We start from the raw sequence: 23,710 nt of genomic DNA, 5'->3' as shown, positions 1-23,710 counted from the left end.
CAGAGAAAAAAGCCCTTAAAAGACGACATGCAGAGCTATGTGAAGAGCAGCTGTTAGTGTTGTTGCATAGCAACCACCTCGCACTATGTTTTGTGCAGAAGGCAACGGAGGGACTATTTTATTTTGAACATCATTATTTAATAATAAAAACTATTTAAATTGGAGTGTGTATTTTTCTTTCATATTGCCACACTTGGTAACCGTTTTAGAAAAGCAATAGCTCACTTCTATATGGTCATTATATCAAAGTTAAGGGCCGAACCACGCCCCTTAACTGTGATATAATGATCATATACCACGGCCTGTCGTGAGCTATTGCTTAAATATAGCATGTTTTCTGGTAAGTCAATAAATAGATAGTCAGGCTTAAACTGAATTTTAAGTTAAACTTGGAAAAAGAAATTGAACATCACAATTTCAGAAGAAGAATACCACAATACCATGTGTGTGTAACACTACAGACATCCACACATTTACATCAAGGAAGAGAATTTAATTGGAAAAATCTAATTTGTTTCGTTATTACGCCTAACATAAAAAGCAAACAACTTCTAAGGCAACAAACATGCTGGAGGCAATGTGGCCATACAGATGCAGTCCATGCATACATCTTCTGGATTAACCCCAAAATAGAGCCATTCTGGGTAAAGTCAATTCAGTATTAAATGAAGTACTAGCATATATAATCTCCAAGAAGGGTTCCATTTTATGCCTGGGCAATTTAAACTAAAGTGGTGCTGAAGGAAGATAATTACTTTGTCAAAATCCTACTCACAGCTGGCAGGAAGGCCATTACAAGACACTGGCTTGTACCGGACCCACAGACAGTGGTCAGATATAGAACAGGAAATATTATTATTTAAAATAAGTAAAATAAGATGAGTTTTAAAGAAATGGATAAGGTTTATAAATAAAGACATCGGCACAGTATCTTTTTATTGACCATAATGCAAATGATCGTATAAAAGTTTTGATAAGGAAATAGTACCACATAACTAGTAAGTAACTGTATCCTCTTCTTTGCATTTGTATGTTTAAATGTTATATTTGTGTTTGTGTATGTATAAAGTCAATAAATACCAAAGTCATTTGAAGAAGCAAGACGGATCAAACCTCTAACAGCACAAGAAAACATAAATTACTTTGTTGAGTGTTTTAAAAGACTGGTCAATTTATTTAGTTAAAATAGGAGTTGCAGTGAAAAAAAAAAGTGATCAAATTTGAGACTCACCAACATGTATCGGAGCTGGAAACAATCCATAATCATGTTCCCCAGGTATGTATTCAAGCTTCTCTTTCTTTAGCTGCAGAAGCTGACTCCGGGGGCTACAGGGTGTAGAACAGAAATGGTCAAATATGTTTTACTGTATATTGTGCATTGGCCTGTAAAATAAACATCAAGGTCAGAAGATTCAGTTTAAGATTTTTTTGCAACTCACTCTTCAGTCTTGTACACATCAGAGTAAAGTCCCGCCTTCTGAAACTTCTTCTTTGGAGGTCTGGCTGCTCTCTTCTCCCGTTGGCTGGGTATGGGCACGGGCGGAGCTTGTTCCCCAGAGATGGTGGCTGAACGTTCCGGGGAGCACTGGCCATCTGGCTTGCTTTCCATTGAGCTAAAAATAGAACCATGACTTGGTTTCTAGTGACGACTGGATTTAATAAATGGTCCTTTATATATCAGCATTGAATCCTAACATTAATACTCAGTTTAAATCTGTGTCAGTGTCCCACAACTGAGATTTGGAAGTAAAATGTGGAACAGTGGGGTGGAAAATTTGCTTACCCACGAAATTGCTGGAGCTCGTCCTGAGTAAGCCAGCTTCTTCCTGTCCCAGCTCTGGACCTTGCCACTAGGTTGCCCAGGTTTTCCTCTCTATCCGGCAATCGCTCCTCAGGCTCTTCTACCTCCCCGTCCTCTTCTTCCTCCTCTTCTTCCTCCTCATCCCCAGCTCCGTCCCAGTGCTTCTTCTTTTGACTTTTTCTGCGCTGGCCCTGGACTACAGACTCTATAGCCTCTGTCACAGTGTCCTCCTCCCACCCTCGGCCCCCAGCTGGCCGTTCTGCCCCTCTGTCCTTGTGCCGGGTCTGATTCAACTCAACAACTGGTGGCGGGGATGGCGGCGGGGAGGGTAATGGGTGTTTCCTGGGACGTCCAGGGCCCCTCTTCTTCACCACGTTATTTCCTGTCCGAGCCTGTCTCTGCAGCTTCTTGGCACGCAGGATTTTGTTGACGTGGTGCAGGCTGTGTTTGGATGGCTGTGCCCGGTGGGAGTGGTGGGGCAGGGAGGCATCCAGGCAACAGTCCTGAGAGGGGGAGAGGCAGGAGGTGGAGGCAGAGCCGTGGGAGTGAAACAGTGAAGGTTGGTGATGGTGCTGCTGCTGCCGGTGGTGCATGGATCCTTCAGGCCCTTCAGGGGTCGAGAGGGAGACGCCTCTTGACTGGATACCTGATGACCCTAGCCAAAAAAGAAGAGAAAATCATTACTGCATATGTAGCACTAAGTATGCACACAGCACACATTCTTAACATTTGTAAGTGGCATTAGTGCAGTGGAGAAAGTCCTGTGGCAAAGTAGTCCATCACTGATGTTTATTAATTAAATCATTTACTTTTACAGAAATTTCAATGTCAGGCAAAGACATTAAATGAAGGGAACCAAGACCAAGTTGCCTGGAGTCCTGCTTTTCTCTGCTGTATATCATATTAAACTGAATATCTATTAACATATACGTTTTTGACATCCCTTTGGACTTTGAGAAATTGGGATGGACATTTTTCACTATTTTCTGACATTTTATAGACCAAACGATTGATCAATTCATCTAGAAAATAATCCACAGATTAACTGATAATGAAAATAATCGTTAGTTGCAGCTGTCTCGATGTTAATTTGGGCATTCACTTCAAATCTAAGCAATTCCCTAACAGTCATTGTTTTCCCACTCTCATTCTCAACCCATACTCTTCAGTCAGGATGCATCTATGTACTTCCATCATTCCCCACTTGTCTTGTGTGCCAGCACAGTCCCCACCCATGGCTTCCTCTACCATCCCAGTCTGCGCCCGCTGGTTGACCCCAAATCCTGAGCTCTAATCCAGGATTACCCTGGCGTGGTTTGAACTGCACAATGCTGCCTCAACAGGGACCTTACAGCTAGGCATGGGACGATATGAAAATTTCATGTCACGATTATCCTCACAAAAAGAATTGCAATTCACGATATTATCCTGATAATAATAATTGATAATGATGAATGATAATTGGCTTAAAACTCTTAAAATTTTACTTTACAATTGGTAAGAAACACATATTCACTAATAGCACACATCTTTTTTTAGTGAAAATCAGTTTTAAATAAGGAAATCATAAATCATAAGGTCCTCCTGCATAAATAAAGAATAAATAAAAAATAGCAAAATTGTTTTCCTTTTTCTACCCTGATAGCGAGCTAGACCTCTTTTTCAAGTCACTCAAGAGAACATTCTCGACTATCCAGATAATAGAAATTCCCCACAATTAACTATTTGTGAGTGCTATTTATCGCAATCTGCAAAAATATCCTACATCATCCCATCCACACTTGCAGCATCTCGATAACTAAGATTCATATAAACACCCACCCTACTGATGCTCATAAACACAGACACACAGGCACATTAGTATTTGCTAGGGGACATTTGGAGTTAAATTGATGAAGACCATTGTTGAGGCGCAGTGTCTTACATCAGCAACATTAGCTCAGCCCAGGTACTGGTTGGACTGAATGATAGGACTAGGCCTCACATTGTGGGAAATGTCTACTAAATATAGCATGTTAACAAAAGACTTTGCTCTGGCTGGAAGGATATATCAACTGTGGCCATCCACACTCAAAGAGAAGCCAGTTTGAGTCATTATGCATGCTTTTTTTTTTTTGCCGTGCCTGTAACTACTAGTAAGAACTACCAAATGTCAGACAGTGTACGCACAGGGGATTTCAAGGGGACTTTTGTTCACTAAAATAAGTGGCCCAATCCACTTAAGAGTTTTCTTTGTACAGATGGGAGACAGCTGAGGCGGCTGCTGAGGCAGAACAGATCATTTTCTAGTGCCGTTTGATCTAACCACGACTGAGGTATGGATGGTTCCAATTGTAACCACTACACAACTTCTCTGTACTATGAAGGATTTTCTGGAGATACATAGGCTTCACTGAGCCGAGATCAAGCAAGATTTGAAAGACCAGTTACTGTGCCATATGGCAATGTCTAAAACAGCTATTGCCCAAATACAGTCCTGGAACTAGTGCTGGATCTAATTGATTTTACACTGTGCCAGTTTCACCATAGTTAGAGCAAGCCCTAAAGCTCATCAGATATCAGCCTATCATATTCTGCCACAGGATTCTTGATACAACTGCATGCACAGGACTATTTTTGGAAAATGAATTTGGTGCACAATTGACTACAATAGCTTTTAACGATGGAACATTTATTTTGGGTCAAAGATTTCCTGTGATTAATAGCTTGTCTGTATAGGGCTACATGAACTATATGGAATTCAATGCAGTGACTGGAATGGCAAAGAGCAAATTAATGCAAATAGCTCCCTGCAGCTATTGTTACTGGTTCCTATACAGTCTTTTCTTCAAAATGAATGATGAACTATGAAGATGCTGTTGTAACATATAATATGTCAGTTTATCAGTGGATGATCTGATGTAGGCAGCCCATTCATAAAGATCCATTTACAACTAAACAAAAAAAAAATGACACTTACCTAACTCTCTCCTTTCTGCTGATGTTGAGCGCTCCTTCCTCATCGGCCGGTCCATGCGGGTGAAGCTGGCGCTCTCTGTGACTACCTCAGTCTTTCTGCTCCTGCCCCCCTTCAGCATGGTGCGGGTGAGAGCAGAGGCAAACAGATTTGTAAGGTTTGGAGAATCATGGCTTCCAGGCTCTAAATCCTCCGCAGGGCTGAGAGGCTCCTCGTCCTCGCTATCCGAGCAGCCCGCTGGATCTTCAGCCCGTCCATCTGAGAAGGGGCCCTGGCCAGGCGCCACATGACTTCGTGAAAGCTTAGAGTACTCTGCCTTAGAGCTGCCTATCCTGAACCAGGACTCGACTGGGTGGTGACCTTTTGAACTGCTCCCCAGTGCAAGCCTGGAGGGGCCTAGACAGGACATGGTGCTCTCTTTGCGCTTGTACCTTTCTGCAGATGAGGATGAGGAAGAAGAAGGGGAGTTGGCAGACGTGGATGCAGCTTGCTTGCTGGCACTGGTGCTGGTGGTGTCTCGTCCAAAGCGGCATCGTTGTAAAGACTCTGCCATTCCTAAATTGCCAACTCGCTCAGCTTTCCCTGACGCTCCACTGTCAGAAATCCCTGCACTAGCCCGGCTCCCTGATCCTCCTCTTGCTGCTTCCTCTCTGTCCTCCTCGGCACAGCGCTCTCTGTGTTTGTGTCTGTGTTTGTGTTTGTGGTGCCAGTTGAAGGAAAGCTCAGAGGACATGGGTGGATACAGGACAGGGGACCTTCCTCCTCCTAGGTACTCCTGCCTAAGCAGCTTATGTTTTTTCTTGTGAAATTTAGAGGGGTTAAGTAGGAGATGTGAAGGGTGGTGATGATGCATGTAAGATGTGGGGGGAGGAGGGGGGAAAGACGGTGAGTGGTGAGAGTGGTGTGAGGGGGCTGTGTGGGGTGACTGGTGGTGTGGGTGGGGATACAGAGCGCTAGCTGGAGGAAAGCCTCTGTAATAGCCCAAACCCAGGGGCCCAGAGGAGTAGGGAACGCTGTAAGAGGGGTGGTAAAAGCCTCCGCTGGAGAGTGGGAATCCAAGTCCAGGTACAAAGGGAACCTCAGACATGGACTCCCTCATTTTGGGTGGCCGTCCCCGTTTCTTCTTCATGTCTGGTTTACGAACATAGTGCAATGGATCGCAATGGGAGTATGCAGGATGGGAGTAGAAGCTGCCGAAGTTAACCCTGAAGATTGTAGGCAGGAGGTCCCTGTGGACATAATGATGTGGAGGAGGGCCGCCTGTGCCTCCTATGCCACCACCGGCCCTGCTCCCCACTCCTGGCACTCTACTTGTTCCTGCCGCCATGCCTATTCCACTTCCGAGCCGGTGCCCTGTGGTACGGTGTGCTATCCGTATTTCACTCAGTCTCACAACAATCTCATCCAGCTCAGCAAGAAAGTCTGGATCATGCCGCCGGGTGCGCAGCTGCAAGTACTTCTTCTTGCGTTTCCTTTTCTGTCTCTTCAGCTTGTCATAGCCAGGACACCCATGGGTGCGGCGTTTGCACTTGTGCTTATGTTTCTCCTTGTGTCCAATTAAGGAGGAGGCGGGAGCTGCTGGGTGAGGTCTCCTGGGATCAGGGGATGACCTAGTCCCATGTGGTGATGGAGAGGGCGAGGGATGTTCCATAAGCACAGCGGAGTGTCGCCGCCTGCCTCTGGAATTAAGGCCCACCCCTGGACCCATAGCTGAACCAATGACCCCTGGCATTAATAATCCACTGCCCATCCCGGGTGGCATCCCAATTCCACCCAAGCCACCGGTGCCTCCAGCTTTCTCACCACGGTCAGAGGTGCTGTTATTGTCCGTTCCTATACCACTGTCACTGGGCACGGTCTCCTCACTGTGTGACTCACTAACTGGTGACGGAGTGGCTTCTTTTAGCTCACTGAGAGGGGCAGGGGAGGTGGGGTGGAGTGGCCTGGGAGGTGAAAGCTTATGATAATGGTAGTGCTGCCTGTAATGGTGGTGGTGGTGATGGTATCCACGGCAAGATGACTTTTTCTGGGAAGCTGCTGTGGCCATAGATGACGTTGAGCCCAACCCTGGGTTACGTGGATTAGGGGCAGAAAAGGTTGGGGGAGGGAAGGAGAATGTGTTGTGGCCATGATGGGGGTTAGAATAGTGAGAGTGACCTGCAAAGTGCACAGAGCCAGGCTCCACAAAGCTGGCATCGCTGATGGGACTGTGGCCTCCACTAGACTGTGAGAGGGAGGGGGAGGGAAAGACCTCTGAAGAGGAGAGCTGGTGATGGTGCTGTGATTGATGGTGATGGAGAGGGGAAGTTGTGTTTGGTGATAAGAAAGGTTCTGGTGGTGGTGTTGAAGATGTAGTATTATACGCTGATTTTGGTTTACGGCCTCTCCTCTTACCCATGTAGATTGTGCCCTTTTTACTGACATTAATTTGTGGCCCCAGTTTTCCCCCAAAAGAAGCAGCAAGGGAGGATAATGATTGGGTTGCAGCTCCCACAGAACCAACCACTGCACTGGTGGTGCATTTAGGGGTGTCTTCTGGTCTTGGGCCTAACAAGATTTGACTGAGAATACGCTTCCGTTTCATACTTTTCATCTTATTGATCTTGCCAATAATAGTTTTCATGATAAGCTGCCCATTTCCTTTGCTGCGGAACCGTTTGTCTCCCATGTCCCCTGCCTCTGGAGCCAACGTTGGAGGCTGACCCTCCTGGGGTAAGGTAGGGGGAAGGCGCTTGGGGCGTCCACGTTTTCTAGGCATAGGTTTAGGGGGGTTCAGGTCCACCTCTGGGTGAAGAACAGGGGGATCCTGCTCTTCTTTGGACTTCAGTAAAGATGAAAAGACCTTGGAGGGGGCCAGCTTGTTAGGAAGGCACCCACGGGCCGGAGCGTCAAGCCTTGGCATTTTGGACTTTGGCCTTCCCCTTTTCTTAGCCTGGGGTAGGAAGAGCTGTGACGCTGGACTTTGTGGCACAGGATTTGGTCTTATCTTATTTGGATTTGGAGGCCTGCCCACAGGTCTCTTAACCGGCGGTGATGGCATTTCCATGCTTAAAGATAAAGGCAAGGTGGTTTTGCTCTGGTCGAAGGGACTGTCCTGGCCTGGTCTTTGACCCTGCGTCTTGTTCATGATACGGCTCCAGCGGGGTTTCCTTCCCCTGCGTTTTTTAAGGGGTTTGCTGTCCTGCTCTGCTGGAGAGTCTATGGAGGAATCAGGAGAATCATCTCTAAGAGGCGTTAGTGGGCTTTCGTCACCATCTGGCTCTGGTGAAGAAGATGACCTGTGTCTTAGAGGCTCAGGGGGACTGCAAGTCCGACCAGGTCGGCTAATATCCCGATTGGGACTGCGCTTACTTGGACTAGAGCTCTTCTCAACTCGCAGTGACTGATTACTAAGAACCCTGTCTTTCCCTTCTGGCTTTCCTGTTCCTGTTGGAAGAGGGCAGTTGGTTAAGTCTCTGGGGCTGTCACTGTCCTGCTCTCTCTCACTTGCACTGCTTTCCTCTGCCAAGGCAGGACTCTCTCGTGCATGGTGTCCTTGTGAGGGAGAAGGGGAGCCCAGGTGACTCACTGCACACAATGTCCGTTGCTCAGCTGAAGTGCTGGAAGAGGATGAAAGGGGGCAAGATGGGAAAGATGTGGCGTGGGGTAGGCAGTGAGCTGGACGTGACTGTGGCTTAGAAATGCTACTGTTGCTGTTGTCGTTGTTACCGTCCTTTGACATGGCTGACAGGCGGTTATTGCCATAGGTGAGTGCTGGGCTGCTGCTGCGACTACTGCTGTTGCTTATGCTGTTACCACTGCTGCTACTAGCTTTCTCAGCCCCTTCTGTGTCCTCTGTCCTCAGTGGTGTCAGGGTGGGTGAATTTTCCATAACACTGTCTTTGTTCCTAGAACCATAGGGCCGACCAGGTGGCCGTGATACAGGAGGTGGTGGAGAAAGGTGTAGCATTCTTGAATATGTGTTCCTATTGGCCATAGCCCTGTCTCGTTGCTTAGCTGTGGGGGCCATAAAGCCTGAGTTTGGGAGAGGTGGAACGGGGTCAATCTTTGCGGGTTTGGCTGGCTTAGGTGTCTTTGATGGTGGGCATGTTGCTATGAGTTGAGCTAATTTCTCAGTGACTGTGGGTGCTCCCCAATTTTGAACACCCTTGTCTTTGTCTCTCTGACTTTCAGTGCTGTAGTTGTATTGAGGAGGTTTACCAGCTTCAAAGCTGGGTTCTTTTGATGCAGGTAGTGGTGGAGAAGGTGAAGATGTCCGGGGGTTGGGCTGTGGAGTTGGTGTTGGTGTTTTCTTCCCAGAGGGATGCGTTTTGCTGTCTGTTGGAGGGCGGTGAAGGTTAAGGGGTCTCTCAGATGTAATGGTGGCTGTTTTCAAGTCTGACTTTGCATCAGACTTGCAATCCATCTTTGGTGAACCCTACACACGCACAAAAAAAGGACAAAATGGCAATTTATTAATAATTATTAAAATAATTTTTACATTTAAGAAATACACAATCCAGCATTTTTAACTTACATGGATGTACGTATAGTTTTTTTCTCTAAACAAAACTTTCTTTAAGTAATTTGTGATATCTAATGACAGATGTGAGAGTTGCTATGGTGCCACTAACGGCACTGCACATAACCCATCTGACCAGAGACAGTTGCCGCTAGAAGTACCAACTATCAATCAGAAATAGGTTTCTATACCCCTTTACAAACTGCAATTCATTGATAAGATTTCTGTCTGCTGCTCCCCAGGCATGCCCAGGGGGGAAGTTACACTCAACTCAATAACAATTATCAGGGTCAGATTGGGGACAGAGAGGGAGAGCTAGAGAGGGGGTCATGCAGGGGAGGGGGTGGAGAGGACATGGCCGTGCAGAGACACAGACGGAGGACGACTGGAGGGGGGCAGTGCATGATGGATAGGGACAGGCCAACAGAGAAAACAAAGAAAACTAAAGAACAATTTATGCTCTGCTCTTTATCTGTGCAATAACATGGTTATTACCCTTTTGTGGACCACTGCCTTACTGAGGACTGAATAATACATTTTTAAGGAAGTATGGTAAATGTACACAAGTATGTACAACAAATAAATATAATAGATTAGTGAATATGCTGGCTGGCAATACTGAACATTCACTTTTGGCAGTAAATGAATCCATTGCTGAATCAAAATACTCGGGGTGGGGGGAAAAATCAATACAGCATAGTATCTCGATATTTTTGCGTGGCAACATTGTATCAATACATGGACGCCACGTATCAACCTTTCATTATACATGTTATAAATATAGCAGATACAAATTTAACTTTTTGGTAGTAAAACATTTTTATCAATTGCTTCTTTTCTGGTGACAGACCTTCAGTTAGCTTTTTTAATTTAGTTAAAAGGCCAGCAGCAACCTTTAGCACATTTTATTTATTTTAATTTAAGAGTACATGTTTAATTTATTTAACATTTTATTTTAATTAAAGAGTACATGTATGTATATATATATATATATATATATATATATATATATATATATATTAGGGCTGTCGAATTAACGCGTTAATTTCGATTAATTAATCACAGAGAAAATAACGCGTTAAAAATATTAACGCAGAATAATCGCGCTCCTAGATGCCCCTGACTTTTGGTCCGACAGCACGGAGCACGGAGCTCTGACAGCACCCGTCGCCGGCGCCCGTCACACGGAGCTCTCACAGCTAATATTGTTATATGAGATTAATCGCGATTAATTAATCACAAAGCTTGTAATTACTTAGATTAATTTTTTTAATCGCTTGACAGCCCTAATATATATATATATATATATATATTTCACAGTAACTTTCTTTCAAATCCCCCAGTTGCGGAAGGGCCTGCATACCTTTTTTGTTCAAAATACCCGTAGTAGTCCACACGTTTAAATTCCGTTAAGTTGAACTTTGTAGACTGTAATACAAACAGTTCAGTTTGGCAGGTGCACGCAACATTGATGACATGTTTTTTTTGACAATGTTGGTCAGTCTGTCTGCTTGACAATCTTATTTTGCAGCAATAAAAAATAGTAAAATGGGATGAACAGACTGAAAGCCTACATCAATCAATCGCAAAATGTTTAAAATCGTAATAAGATCGTATTGTGACGTATTGTATATATATAGTGAAATAAGTAATCAGTCTCTGATGATTCCCACACCTATAAAATACATATGACCATGTTCTCCCGCCTTACCCTTTTTGCCGGAGCACTCCCATTCACTTGGGAGGGTGACAGGGTGGTAGTGCTGGTGGGGGAAGGAGCAGGAGGAGGTGGCGTGGGAGCTTTAGCGGAGGGGGTTGATGAAGATGATGAGGCTGGTCGGTTGACACTGGGGCTCTTCTCCTTATCTTTTCCCCTGCCATTTGAAGAACTCTGGTTTTGAATGCCTGCCCCATCACCAGTAGCCGCTGCACGGTTTCCACGAGCACCGCCTCCTCCGCGCCCTGTGTGCCTCACAGTGGCCCTGAAGGCTGGTCGGCACACGTAATTCTCCAAGATCTTAGGGGGCTTCTTCATGCGTTTCGCTTGAAGGCCAATCTTAAGTTTGACATTGCCCTCGGACAGGCTGCTCTCTTTGATGGCGAAATGGGACTGGTCACCGCCGGCGCCTCCTGGCCCACTTGCTCCTGCTCCTAATGGACCAGCAGAGACAGTTACAGCTCCCTCCTTCTCTCTGTCTCTCTTCTTCTCCTCCTCCTCTTCTTTCTTTCCACCCCCTGCCTCCTTCTCTCGCTCCCCAGAGGGGACACCTGAGAGAAGAGGGGGTGGCGTTGCAGTTCCACCCTGATTTTTCGGATCCATCACAACTTCACAGGGTGTGCAGGTTTACTAGGGAGGAGATGTTGTGGAGGTAGAGTTTTTGTTGGGGGATGGGATAGGGGTTGAGGGGGAAAAGGGGGAGGGGGATAACGGTGAAGGTGAAGCTCTCCTTGTTTTGAGGTGGCTTCTATCCCTTCCTCGGCTGTCCAGCCCTCTTTCTCCGTCCTTCAACTGTCGGAGTAAAGACAGGTATAGCAGGGAGAGAGGGGGAAAGGGAGGGGGGAAAAACAAATTCCACATTAGTCACCGGCACAGTAACACAGAACATCAACCAAACATTGACCGTTTTAAACGGTGCCCTGCAACTGAGTACTACAAAATGTCTTATAATGAATGATGGTGGAAACACAGACAGAGGGCAACCATTTGTATCATCTATTTGGTTAGAGGGCGTCCTTCATCTTGTCTGGGTGACTTTTTATGGTGTGTCCGTCCTCACGGCCTATAACAATCTGTGACCTACATACACAGCCATGGCTCTTCTACATGAGAAATGTAATTTTAGGCTCAAGGACTCTGAATTGTCCATCTGAGAACTACAAATCCCATAAGGTCCCGAGTCAATACTCTATCCCAGTGCTGACACTTCCTTCTGGTGTTACAAGATAAGATGCCAAATGAGCAATCCCTTAAATTCCCTCATTAGTTGGAGTGTGACGATTGCAAAGTGCTCATACCCGACGTTAGCACAGCAGCAGCAGAGAGCAGGATGTTTCTTAATTGTGCTCCGAAAAGGACAGCCCAATTCAATGAAGTTGTCTACAGTTCCCCTTGGCCACTGAGTGATTTAATGCAGATTCGCCCCCAAGCAGGTGCTTTCTCTGGGTGAAGTCATTTGGAGGCAATTCAGAACTGTGACCTCAGCACATTGGGCCCTCTGGGACTAGACAGAGGATCCGGCCGCCTTTCCCAGCCCTCGCCAGCAGCAACTGAGAGTGAGTGATAGAGCGTCAACGTGCCGGCGGTTTCTCTGCACCCTACATTAGTGGAGAGCACTAAAGGAGCCACTTAATGGAGCTAAAGGAAAGTCATACAAGTCGACACATCACTAAAGTGTCACAGCAAGAGAAAAAAAAGGAAATCTACCGTACACGGAGTCTTAGAGAATGTTTGTTTTGGATGACGACTGTGGAAAACAGTAGTAGAGATTTTGTTTTGTTGAACCACAGTTATTGCAACTCGATTTTTGGAGTCTGGCCTGCAGTTCCCCCACACCCTCTTTTCTGTGTTTACTTCAATTACTCACTCCATTTCGCCTCAAAACTGTGCAGACTCCCCCTCGCTCCACATACCACACTCAAATCACACCTCCCTCTTTTCTTTAACACTCCATCAATCTCTGTGTTCTTTCACCGTTTTCTTTAAGCTTTTCCGTCCTCTTCCTCCTCTATTTTGCAAACTTGGAAAGCAGTAGTTACAACACACAAACTTAAGTCACCGTGTTCCTTCTTTAACCAAGAACACATTTCACCCAGCACCCCCCCCAACTCTGTTCCCTGTGTCCTTCTCTCACAGAGTGACAAATGCTCTCCTCATTCTTTTATACTAACCGCTCCTAGTGATACTAGCTGCTTCCGCTGCCTGACAGCAGCTATGCCAAAAATAAGCCACTGTAGTACCTAACTCTGCGAGAGGCTACTGACACAAGTATTGTGAAAAGCCGCCGGAGGGAGTCGACACATTCTTCTCACCTCTAACAAGCCAAGCCAGGTAATTTACTGGCACATGTTCTCCTGTAAATGACTTGATACTGGCCGGAACTGCTTTTTAATTTGTGAATGATAAGCTGTAACACTAAAGCATATCATTTTCATGTTAAGCTACTTCTGAATTTACAAAGCAATAAGCACTGCAGTCATATTGTGTTTTACAGTCATCCTGCAAAATAGGAGAATGACAGCGCTACTGGTTTTAAAGACAGATATCAGTCATGCCTGTTTGCCTTTACTTTCAGTGCAATAAGTAGAAAGACTACCATATAAAAAAAGAACAAATGTCAGAAATTAAAATGAAAAAACAGGAGAATCAATAATCAATATTAGGCCAACAACCTTAAGAAATGGCCGAGCAGGCAGGAACGTAGTAAACAACTTCCAGCGCCCCCTCCCATTTCTTTCCTCCCCTTACTCCCTCCCTCCCTCCTTTTATTCCCTCCCTCACTTTTGCACACGTTGTTCATAACTGCTGATTTCCCTTTGGCCATAGCAATAGTATCCAACGCCACCCACCCCCCACATCATTCACACTAGGGCTGGCGTCTGCCCTCAGAGCTCAGTGTCATTTCAGGGGCTTTTACTCTATCGGTATTAGCCCAATACAGAACCGTGCTCAGGGGGGGAAACAGCCAAATTCCTTTACTACTACCATTAGTTTGAATCACCTAACAGCGGAAGTGCTCAGACTTGATTGATACACACAATGGCCTTAAGTTATAATGTTTAAACCTCGAATATTGCAGAAGAGGGCAATAAATTGGACAGGAATGACAGGTGTCAGTCAGAGCGGCACCCTGCAAACCTCAGTCTGTAGCAGCACGGGGAAGTTACTTTCCTGTTATGTCACTAACTGCTTGAAAATACACTGTATATCATTTTGAATAATTACACTTTTCCCCCATGTTATGCAAAAAACGTGGCTGTCCTGCGGAGAGCTGAACAAACTAAATAACTGCTTTCGGTTTTCTGTACAGTCAACACTGCCCCTCAAGGCAACAACTCGTAAAACTGCAACCGCATCACCCGTAATTTACTCATATTCACTCAGCACATCCATCCCCGTTTAGTCATATGCATAATTATTGTCTCAATCGTAAAGAAATCCGGCCTCAGAGACTATGAAAGCCTGTAAGATGACACTGCAATGCATGAACTTGAACATTACTTAATAAACATCTACTTGCTCGTAAACATTAAAACGGCGGAAGAGACTGATAACATTAAAAGTGAGCAATGTGGTTCTTTCCCTGTTTCGCAACGACAACAATAAATCAGCAAATCTATTAAAATGTATCAGATGATTTTCACTCACCTCTATAATTGTCCAGTGACGGTGTTCACATTATTTGGCTCTGTGTCCTCCCTTCGCGTGTATCAACGTGGTGGCCACATATTTTATCTTCCAAGTGCTGAATTGCCAAAAACCAAAACATGACAAATGTCAGATTTGAGCTATAACAATGTTATATATCTAATGCATGTACCTTAAGCTAAAGCATCAATCTAAATAATAAGCATTTGTCTCAAGTATATAAGCTACAATTGCACAACACATGTTTGTGCTGTTTTCAGATGTGCCAAATAGGTTATAACAAGGTAATAATAGCTTGAACGCAGCCACAAATCAAAGTATAAATCAATGCACACAGCTCTTGACCACCTCCTAAAAAATAATGTTAACCTTGCCACCTCCAAAACACGAAGTTGCGATGGTGTACACTGAGTGTCACCATGTAAAGCATCCCCCCCAAAATATGCATTTCCATGATATGTAAGATAATAACAGGCAAAGCGGTAAAGTCATGGGGACAGCATGGTTACTTAGCGCTTAATATAACCCATGCATTGTGAAAGGTTGGTGTTTATTTCGTAACAAGCTGGTAGTTACCATTCGTCCAATAATAGACAGCCTATGCTACATTTTGTATCAATGGCACTGGCAGCGGCTAACTAGCCATCTATCAGCAGGGATTGAGGACGATTTAGGCAAATTCCACCCGGCACAGCTTTAACTTAGTCCGTATGAAGGCTGCAAATTAGTAGCAAACGCCTACAGCTTTCAAACAATTAGTGTAAACCGAGTGAATATGACACAACCCCGGACAAGTGATGCACATAATCTTACATCTCCGTCACATTCTCGTAGGCACTCGTGTTACTACATCTCAGCTACGACGGCTAACGATGCACTAGCATGTCAGCTAAAACAGAAAAATCTTCCAACGTTGATTCAAACACAAACGCACAATTAAATCGATAGAAAAACACACGCAAAAAACGCGGCGAGTTAAATTCAAGCGGTTGTAAAATAACAGATGCAGCGCCGTGTAGGTTATTAAAAAAAACACTAACTGTCAACAAAATGGCGGCTTGCGTTGAATCAACAGAGACCCGAAATGGATCTTCTTCTATTTCTTCTTCCTCGGTTTTAAAATCCCTTTTCCTTACAGCAACTGGTATCCGTAATAATCTCCCGAGATGCTCCGAAATCCTCTCCGACACTCCGTTAGCTAGGCCTGGATGTGTCAGCACGGGCCTCTCTCGTTAATCGGGCCTCCATGTCTACTCAGCCCGTATCGCTACTGTGTCAGTACAACACAGGCATTCTCAGTCCCAGAGAGGAGGGAGGGAGGGGAGGAAAACGGACAGAGGAGGGAGGGAGGGGAGCAGGACGGTTGGAGGGGAAGAGAGGAGAGCAAATGTCGGTCGTCGTACGCGGTTCTTGCGGTCCCTGGTCATTGACAAAATATGTGTGTTTCATTATTTTACTATGTTCGGTTGCTTAGAGCTGTGTTTCGGGTCGGTTCAGGGTGTGTTTGCTGGAATGCAACAGTCATCTGTCAAACCGGCGGCGCAGAGTGTCAACATCACGTTACAGTGTATAAACAGACAGGCGACGGGAGCACTTTAGCCTATAAATAAATCATTCTGCTCCATAAGGATGTCAATTATTCTGTTATTTTAGAGCTGAAAGGATTAGTCCACTAATCTATCAGTTTATTCATTTTAAGTTTATTTCATTTTCGGCAAATGTTTTTTAAATGTCGATGAATCGGACATTTATTCAGCAAACAAAAAGCCAAATATCTCTGGTTCCAAATATCTCTGGTTCCAGCTTGTGAGGATTTGCTTTTTTTAGCATTTTAAGTTACATAGTATAAATATTATATTTACACTATATTTTATTTGTGTTCTATTATTGCACTACATGTTTGTTATTGCACTATATGTTTGTACCTTGTATCTTATTCTGTACCTGTTTTTTTATCTTGTTTTCACCTCACGTGTTATTCTTTTGTTTTACACCTGGACTAAGAAATCACAATTGTGTTCCTCTATGTATTCTGCACTGTATATAGATGGGTGACAATAAAGTATCTTATCTCTCTTATCTTTGTGTTTCAGACTGTGGGTCACACATAAATATAATGATCTGAAGGTGTCAATTTGGGGATTGGAATATAGTTATGGGCATTTTCTACTTTTTTCGCTCATTTATTAACTAAATGATTAATTAGTTAATTAACATGATCTGTTATTCGTTGTGCAACTCTGTGTTGCAGCATGACAATAAATAAACCTTGAATCAACTATTCAATTTATTGACTTGTTTCAGCACTATATTCTACGCCGCTGTATTCTGCTCCATAGCCAACAATTATATGTTACTATATTGAAACAGAGTTCTATATTTTATATACCTGTCAAGTGTATGATATACTGCACTACTCTGTTTGATCAGATTATATTTAATTGGTTTAGGCTACATTGTTTTGCATTCTGCATACACTGCATGTTCAGGTAAACTTTTCTATTCCATTCTTTTGAGGTTTAAGATCGAACAAAAACAAATGTCATCAATAAAGCAGTTACAACAGTTCTGACCACAAAATGCAAAAGGTACGATGGCAAAGCCTCAAATGTGCTGATATTTAAAGAGATTGTTTGGTAGACTAATAATAAGTCTGCAGAATGGCTATGAATTATTCATAAAGTGGATTCAAGTTTATTAAGTCAGGGCTATTGAAACCTAAAGATTTAGTGGAGAAACAGACATTATTAGTTATGTACGGGAAAAAGAGCAGACTTAGAACATAAAATATAGAAAAGTTGTTGGTTTTTAATTCAGAGGACGAAGACCATAGATGGCTCTTGTTTCTACTTTTTCTTTTCTCAAGTTACTGTAATTATTTGTTGTAAGTAACTTTAATTGACAGACCATCTAACTTACCAGAACATTGTTTATTTATGTTTTGAGTAAGAGGCAAGAAAAATAAGAGTTATTCTTCTCCCAGCTCCTTTTTGGTCATGGAATGTGTAAAAAGAGTATTTTGATTGTGAATCGTTTTTTCGCTTTTATTGTACGCTACCATAAAAAATATACAGTATCTGCCTCAGAATCTGTGATAATTAGGGAGATGAAAGAAGGTTCAGAGGGTGGGGATCACATAATTAGGATTTAATATAGAGAGGACATCAATGCTGAATCAGAATGGGTGGGAAAACATAAATATTCTGCATTAAGAAATCACCCTAAGAGCCTAAATGCAAAAGTGTTATTTTGTAACTCTGTGAATTCCCATCATTTTGACAACTACTGGCAACTTCATGATCTGAACGCCAGTCATTCAGAAAAACAACAACCAATGTAGAGAAGGACACATCGACTCCACATTGTCTGCAACGGCACAGTCCTTTTGTGTGTAGAGAAGCTTAAAAAGGTGGTGAAGTGGAAAACATAAAGCTCCTTAGCAGAGATGAATGAAGGGAGAGTTGAAGCTGAAAGTTATGACGGTGGTGCATGTACTGTATTTTATTTAAAAGCAGTCGGTGTGGAGGGAAAGATCTGTGTCTCTTGAAAACAGTCAAGGAGTTATAGAGTCGCTTGACCCATTTCTCAGATCGCCTGCCTCTCCTGCTGCTCCGTCCTAATGGAGCGAGCTTCTGGGGGTTCTGATGTTGGCGGGAGGCTGTTGTCGACGCCGTCTAGGCTTTTTCGGCAAACTGGGCAGGTATCATGCTGTGAGAGGGAGAGGAATATATGCACGTATTAATCATTACAACCTGAGAAAACATTTGGTAACCAAAATGTTTCTGTGCTGTCGTCACAGCCCTCAATTCAGGATGTGTGACACACACTTAAAACCTTCAAGGTAAATCTAACCAAGCTTCAAACCCACTGACCACATCCACTCCTCGCCCCCTTACCAGCTCCAGCCAAGGCACGATACATTCACTGTGGAAGTAATGGAGGCAGGGAAGCTTCCTGACTGATTCCCCTAATGAATACTCCTCTCTACAAACTGGACACTCCAGTCTGCAGTCTGGGAGAGACAAACAAGAAAAACAGAAACAGAAAGCACAAGAGTGGGTGATAGAGAAACATAGAGAAGAGTACAAAACAAAAAGGTTTTGTTGATTCATAACTACTCACATGTGCAAGACTGCTCTAGGACTGTACCACAGTGATGCTTTTGTAATAGTAATTTCATACAAACCGTTACAAAGTCGCACAACACAACATGAAATGGTAAAAAAAAATGGCTCCAGTGAACAGTGGGACTACATAAAACCCTAACCTACCTATCATATGTATATTTCAGCTTCTAAATTTTAACCTAATTATTTGAAATAACATGTTTATATGTCATCATATTGTCGTGATTGTTGTATATATTATTTTGTCATTTGTCATAAGTCATTATTTATAAATAAAACCAGGCTGTGAGTCAAACCTTTCACTATGTCTTAGAAGTAGTCTGCATCCAGGCTGGAAAACAGGTAAAGAAGAAGATGATAGGAGGATGGAAGGAAAGACAGAAGGATGCAAGGACAGCTAGGAGGCAAGGGAAAGAAAGATAAGAGGAAGTGAGGAGAGATAGGAAGATGAAGGAAACATAATAGAAGTTAAAGAAAAGATAGGAGAAGGAAAGGAAAGAAAGAGGGAAGCAAGGAAAGCAAAGAGGAAAGGGAATGTAGGAGGAGCAAAGGAAATAAATGGGAAGATAAGAGGAAGTAAGAAGAGATAGGAAAAGTAAAGGAAAAGTGGGAGGAAGGAAGGAGAGAAGGAGGAAAGGAAAGCTGGGATGAGGGAAGTAGAGACAGGGAATGTGGAGGAATGGGGAGATGAAAGGAGGGAAGGACAGATAAGAGGGGGGGAACTATTATATAATATTTAAGTAAAGATATCAGGGAGGAAGGAATGATACGAGGAGGAAAGGAAAGATTAGATGAGGAAATGAGAGATAAAAGCTGGAAAGGAAAGATGGGTGGAAGGAGGGAAGGAAGATAGGAGAAGACGTGTTGGGATACCTGTCTGTTCTTGAGAGATACAAACTGTCGGCAGGGATGAGATCATCTCCTTTTCTGCAGGGGGTGGACCTGTGCTCTCCAACTGTCCTAACAACTGGGAGAAGAAACAAAGAGTATGGATATATGTGAGGAGACATGAGGAGGCAGAGAGGGGAAACACAGACAACACAAGAGAGTCCTAATGAAAGGGAAAAACATAACAAATGAACAGTTTGTAACTTGATGGTAACAGAATCTTGGGGTTTCTGTTTCATTTTAAAAAGGTTGAAAGAGAGGGAAGAAGAAGAAGAAGAAGAAGAAGAAGAAGAAGAAGAAGAAGAAGAAATCACCACCTCTGATATCACTGACCTCTGTGATGACAGCGTCCAGACCTCCCTGACCCCACGCATAATCTCCTGGGTTTGAGTGCAACTGTAGCATACTGGATCTGAGAGACAAACAGTAAGAGAGAGAGAGAGAGAGAGAGAGAGAGAGAGAGAGAGAGAGAGAGAGAGGTTATCACACAACGTGAAATGAAATGAAAAGTAAATGATGTGAACTGAAAATGTAAAAAGGTTTTACAGGGCAGCTGGGGCAGCACCGGGGTTTCCATTGTTGGAAAATAGGTCGGCCAAGAACTGCTGCACGATCCTTGAGAGGGTAGAAAACACATACTTTACTGTACATTCAGCAGTTTCAATTCATGCCGCGCCTTTTTGATTTAACACGGAGTTAGTAAATCCACTGCTACATGCAGCTGTTCTCGTCAGTCAAAACAACAAGGCACAGAACAGATTAGGAGTGTTGTACAGCATACTACATATACAGTAAATCTGATACTGATACTGCACGAGAAGAAGAAGAAGAAGAAAGAAAGAAGAAGAAGGAGAAGAAGAAGAGAAGAAGAAGAAGAAGAAGAAGAAGAAGAAGAAGAAGAAGGCGAAGAAGAAGAAGAAGAAGGAGAAGAAGGTAGAAGAATGAGGAGTGAACAAGAAGGAGGAGAAGCCGAAGCGCACTCTCAGCCCAGCCTCCTAAGACTCCGCCGCCGCCGGGCTCATCCTACGCAGACTCCTCCCTCGCCGTCTGATCCTTCTCCTTCTTAGAAGGATCCTCGCCTCCTGATCGCCTGTCCCTCTCATGCGTAGAAGAAGAGGAGGACGAAGAAGAAGGAGGAGAAGGAGGAAGAAAGAAGAAGAAGAGAGAGAATGATTTTGGATCCTTAAGTATGGCAGCGTACTAAAGTGTTTAATCACCTTTTGAAGCAAAGCAATCCCATGCAATGAAGAGTTTACATTATAAAAAAGAGTTTCAAAGGTGTATAAACATGTACATAAACACAGCTTTAGGGTGTATGTTGGTGGTTCTACATGTCTACCTTTTATGTACTGTAATCAAGACATAAATAGAAAACAATACCTGACACCTGGCACATTAGAGGTATACTTAATGATTTTTACAGTCAGAGTTCAGCACACACTGGTGATGTTTCTGTGTACCATGTCCACACACCCTTCCACTGCAGGCCTTTGGTCAGGCCTTTGGTCAGGCCTGGACGCCCTCTCTTGTTCGGGCTGGGAGGGAGACTCTGGCTCTCCAGCCTCAGCGCCTTCTGTCGACATTGGGGAAGGACAGCTCTGACCTGCAGATACCTGCTCGCTGTCATCCGGGTCGGACTCTGAGGAGGGCGGATGCGACAGCAGAGCAGAGCGCTCCATAAACAGCAGCTGCCATAACTTGGAGAGACAAAAGAAGCAATGTGTCAAACAAAGCCTCAGAGAAAGAGGAGTGTACGTAGTAAAAATATAATTAGTAAGGACATACCTCCGAGAACAACAAGTTTGAATCATCACTGGCCACAGGTGTACTGTTCTGCAGGAGACTAGACAGCAAAAATAAAAAACAGTATTATCAGTGGTGTAAAATAAAAAAATCTCAGGAGCCTGACACTGTCCCTAACTACAGTGACCATAATGCATTTTATTACTTGCTTTAAAACATGAGAAGCAGTATAATTACTGTATATAGAACAGTAAATGTAAACACCAAAACTGAGCTGTACCTGGAGTCTTCTGTTACCTCCTCAATGAAGTCAGAGTCACATCTGGGGCAGACGAAATCCTTGAAGAGAAAATAATCTATATACTACATGGCCAAAAGAATGTGGGCACACACATTTCTTATCTCATACCAAAAGTATGGGGATTAATCTGCTACTATAACAGCCTCCACTCTTCTAGGAAGGCTTTTGGCAATATTTTAGGACCAGACATTTGCTCTCATTCAACCCCAACAGCGTTAGTGAGGTCACCACTGATATTGAGTGAACAGGTCTGGCTCACAGTCAGTGCTCCAGTTCTTCCCAGAGGTTGTTGGGTGGGGCTTAGGTCAGGGCTCCGTGCAGGACAGTCACAAATATTATTGTATGACACATTATGATATCATTATGATTTACCTTAACTAGAAGTATGGGACATAGCCCAAACCACAAAAACCTCCAAATGTAGCTTAAATGAAGGATCCCAAACTGTGGGTTAAGGTTAGGCACATTGTGATTGCATTGTCCTCAGTTTGATTCCGGCTTCGGACCTTTCACAAGGCATCCCTTTTACGCTATGCCAAAAAATGATTTTTAAAATATAGCATACAAATGTCTGCATAGGGGTCTCCACATATTTTTGGTCTTATACTTCTGATCAATGTTATCTCTCTCTCTTTCTCACACACAAACCCACGTGCGCATTTGCTCATCATAACAATATCGTTGCGTAATCGTGCCATCAAAAGTGCCAGCTGCGCAACAAATGCGCTGAACGGGAGCCCGTTCCTCCGAATTAAACCATCAGGAGAAATTAATATCCAACTAAATCAGTAAAAGTTAAATTGTGTCTTTAGGTTGGGCTTCACTGGGACAACTAGGGGAACAAGGCACCACCTATTTGCGGCTCTGTGGCATCTAACAGTTTAGGTAACGCGCTTGTGGTGCATGTGGTGAGTCCCAGACAGCCCCTCCTACGTCTCTCACAAGCAGTTGACAGAAGACAACTGCACAGAGTCGCCAGCAGTGGTGCTTCTAAATATGGCAACGTGAATCACCAGATTTGACTCCCTCTCTCTCTCGAATATAAGACGTTGGCGCATGCTTTACGCACATAAACAGCCACCAACAGACTGTCACACATATGTGTGTTTTAGTGGGTCACACTAATTATAGTTTAAGAGCAAACAGAAATTAATCAGTTAATTTTGCAAGTTTAAAAAAAGAAAGAGCTGTTAAATGTTAACCCGTCCCTCCATGTCCGCATAAATGATCCCCAGCAGCACGCGTGGAACAAAAACACTCTCCAAAGTGACTCACCGGGAGTTTGGGGTTTGTTTCACATTTACAGCAGTGACAGAAAAACCGGTGTTGTGGTGTCTCCGCAGCCTCCGCCATCTTCACGGTGACGCGCACTGCCTGACGTCGGTGTGGCAGCCCATAAAAGTCCCACACGGCTGTTCACAGGTCAGAGAGGGTCCTCCGTGTCAGAGAAGCGCGGCTGCAGATGGCACATTAACATCGTTACGGATCAGCCAACACACTGCGCTCGTTGTCATTGTTATAAAGGAGAGATTTGTTAAACAACCTGTGGCCTTGCTTCGGTCACTGCTGCAAAGACCAAGTTGCTCAATGAGGCCAAGGGCTCAAAAAGCAACACGTTGTTGGATCGCTGATGCAGAAGTATGTTGCGTGTCGACGGAGAATAAAAAATGTTCCTTTAAAAAAATACAAATTTGAACTAGACCCAAGCGGTCTCCTAGCAACACAATACCAATGATAAAATTCCGTAATATTATATATACAATTTTAACATAATGTGTTAATATTCTAGGATGATAAACTTGCTTAAAACGGAAGGTTTGACTCAATTAAAACTTAAATACAATAATAAAAAAACAGGATACTAGAGAATAGAATTAGGGCCAGGCATATGGGGGGAATTATTTAGAAAATAAAGTTGAATTTTCAGTATTCGTGCCTGGCATAACAACAGATAAATCAAAAGGAGAATGTTTTTATCCCATTCCAAGAATAAAATGGAAATGTTGACAATAAACAAAATTAATACAA

At 43.7% G+C, this 23,710-nt stretch overlaps 2 protein-coding genes across 8 annotated transcripts in view; both read right to left on the bottom strand.

Annotated features, from left to right (window-relative positions):
- Nucleotides 1–15,895, bottom strand: part of ash1l (ash1 (absent, small, or homeotic)-like (Drosophila)) — a 33,514-nt gene extending 17,619 nt beyond the window's left edge. For 2 of the 5 annotated variants that reach the window (XM_029442718.1, XM_029442722.1), the window contains exons 1-7: nucleotides 15,760–15,895; nucleotides 14,624–14,720; nucleotides 10,970–11,767; nucleotides 4,761–9,174; nucleotides 1,784–2,456; nucleotides 1,440–1,613; nucleotides 1,232–1,326 (exon numbers count right to left, since the gene is read on the bottom strand). In XM_029442718.1, the coding sequence (XP_029298578.1) occupies nucleotides 1,232–1,326; nucleotides 1,440–1,613; nucleotides 1,784–2,456; nucleotides 4,761–9,174; nucleotides 10,970–11,578 (5,965 nt within the window). In that variant the 5' untranslated portion in view covers nucleotides 11,579–11,767; nucleotides 14,624–14,720; nucleotides 15,760–15,895. Of the gene's footprint in view, nucleotides 1–1,231; nucleotides 1,327–1,439; nucleotides 1,614–1,783; nucleotides 2,457–4,760; nucleotides 9,175–10,969; nucleotides 11,768–14,623; nucleotides 14,721–15,436; nucleotides 15,640–15,663 lie in introns of those variants that run through there. The other 3 variants (XM_029442719.1, XM_029442720.1, XM_029442721.1) reach the window with 3 other exon arrangements.
- Nucleotides 15,896–17,754: 1,859 nt separating this feature from the next.
- rnf115b (ring finger protein 115b) lies at nucleotides 17,755–23,300 on the bottom strand. Of its 3 annotated transcripts, XM_029443274.1 has the most exons (10): nucleotides 23,226–23,300; nucleotides 22,958–23,138; nucleotides 21,662–21,720; nucleotides 21,424–21,481; nucleotides 21,112–21,335; nucleotides 20,185–20,253; nucleotides 19,972–20,050; nucleotides 19,624–19,717; nucleotides 18,496–18,635; nucleotides 17,755–18,331 (listed from the first exon to the last, which is right to left on the bottom strand). In XM_029443274.1, the coding sequence occupies exons 2-10, from the start codon at nucleotides 23,033–23,035 to the stop codon at nucleotides 18,209–18,211; spliced, it is 924 nt and encodes a 307-aa protein (XP_029299134.1). In that variant the 5' UTR covers nucleotides 23,036–23,138; nucleotides 23,226–23,300; the 3' UTR covers nucleotides 17,755–18,208. The 3 variants fall into 3 exon arrangements, with proteins under 3 accessions (XP_029299134.1, XP_029299135.1, XP_029299136.1); XM_029443275.1 differs by lacking the exon at nucleotides 23,226–23,300 and having other exon boundaries at nucleotides 18,520–18,635; nucleotides 22,958–23,118; XM_029443276.1 differs by lacking the exon at nucleotides 23,226–23,300 and having other exon boundaries at nucleotides 21,099–21,335; nucleotides 22,958–23,040.
- Between the last annotated feature and the right edge of the window lie 410 nt (nucleotides 23,301–23,710).

Source organism: Cottoperca gobio, chromosome 11 (genome assembly GCF_900634415.1).
Source record: "Cottoperca gobio chromosome 11, fCotGob3.1, whole genome shotgun sequence".
NCBI classification, from domain to species: domain Eukaryota; kingdom Metazoa; phylum Chordata; class Actinopteri; order Perciformes; family Bovichtidae; genus Cottoperca; species Cottoperca gobio.
The sequence above is the reverse complement of the archived record's forward strand: the minus strand, read 5'-3'. Positions and strand labels throughout refer to the sequence as shown.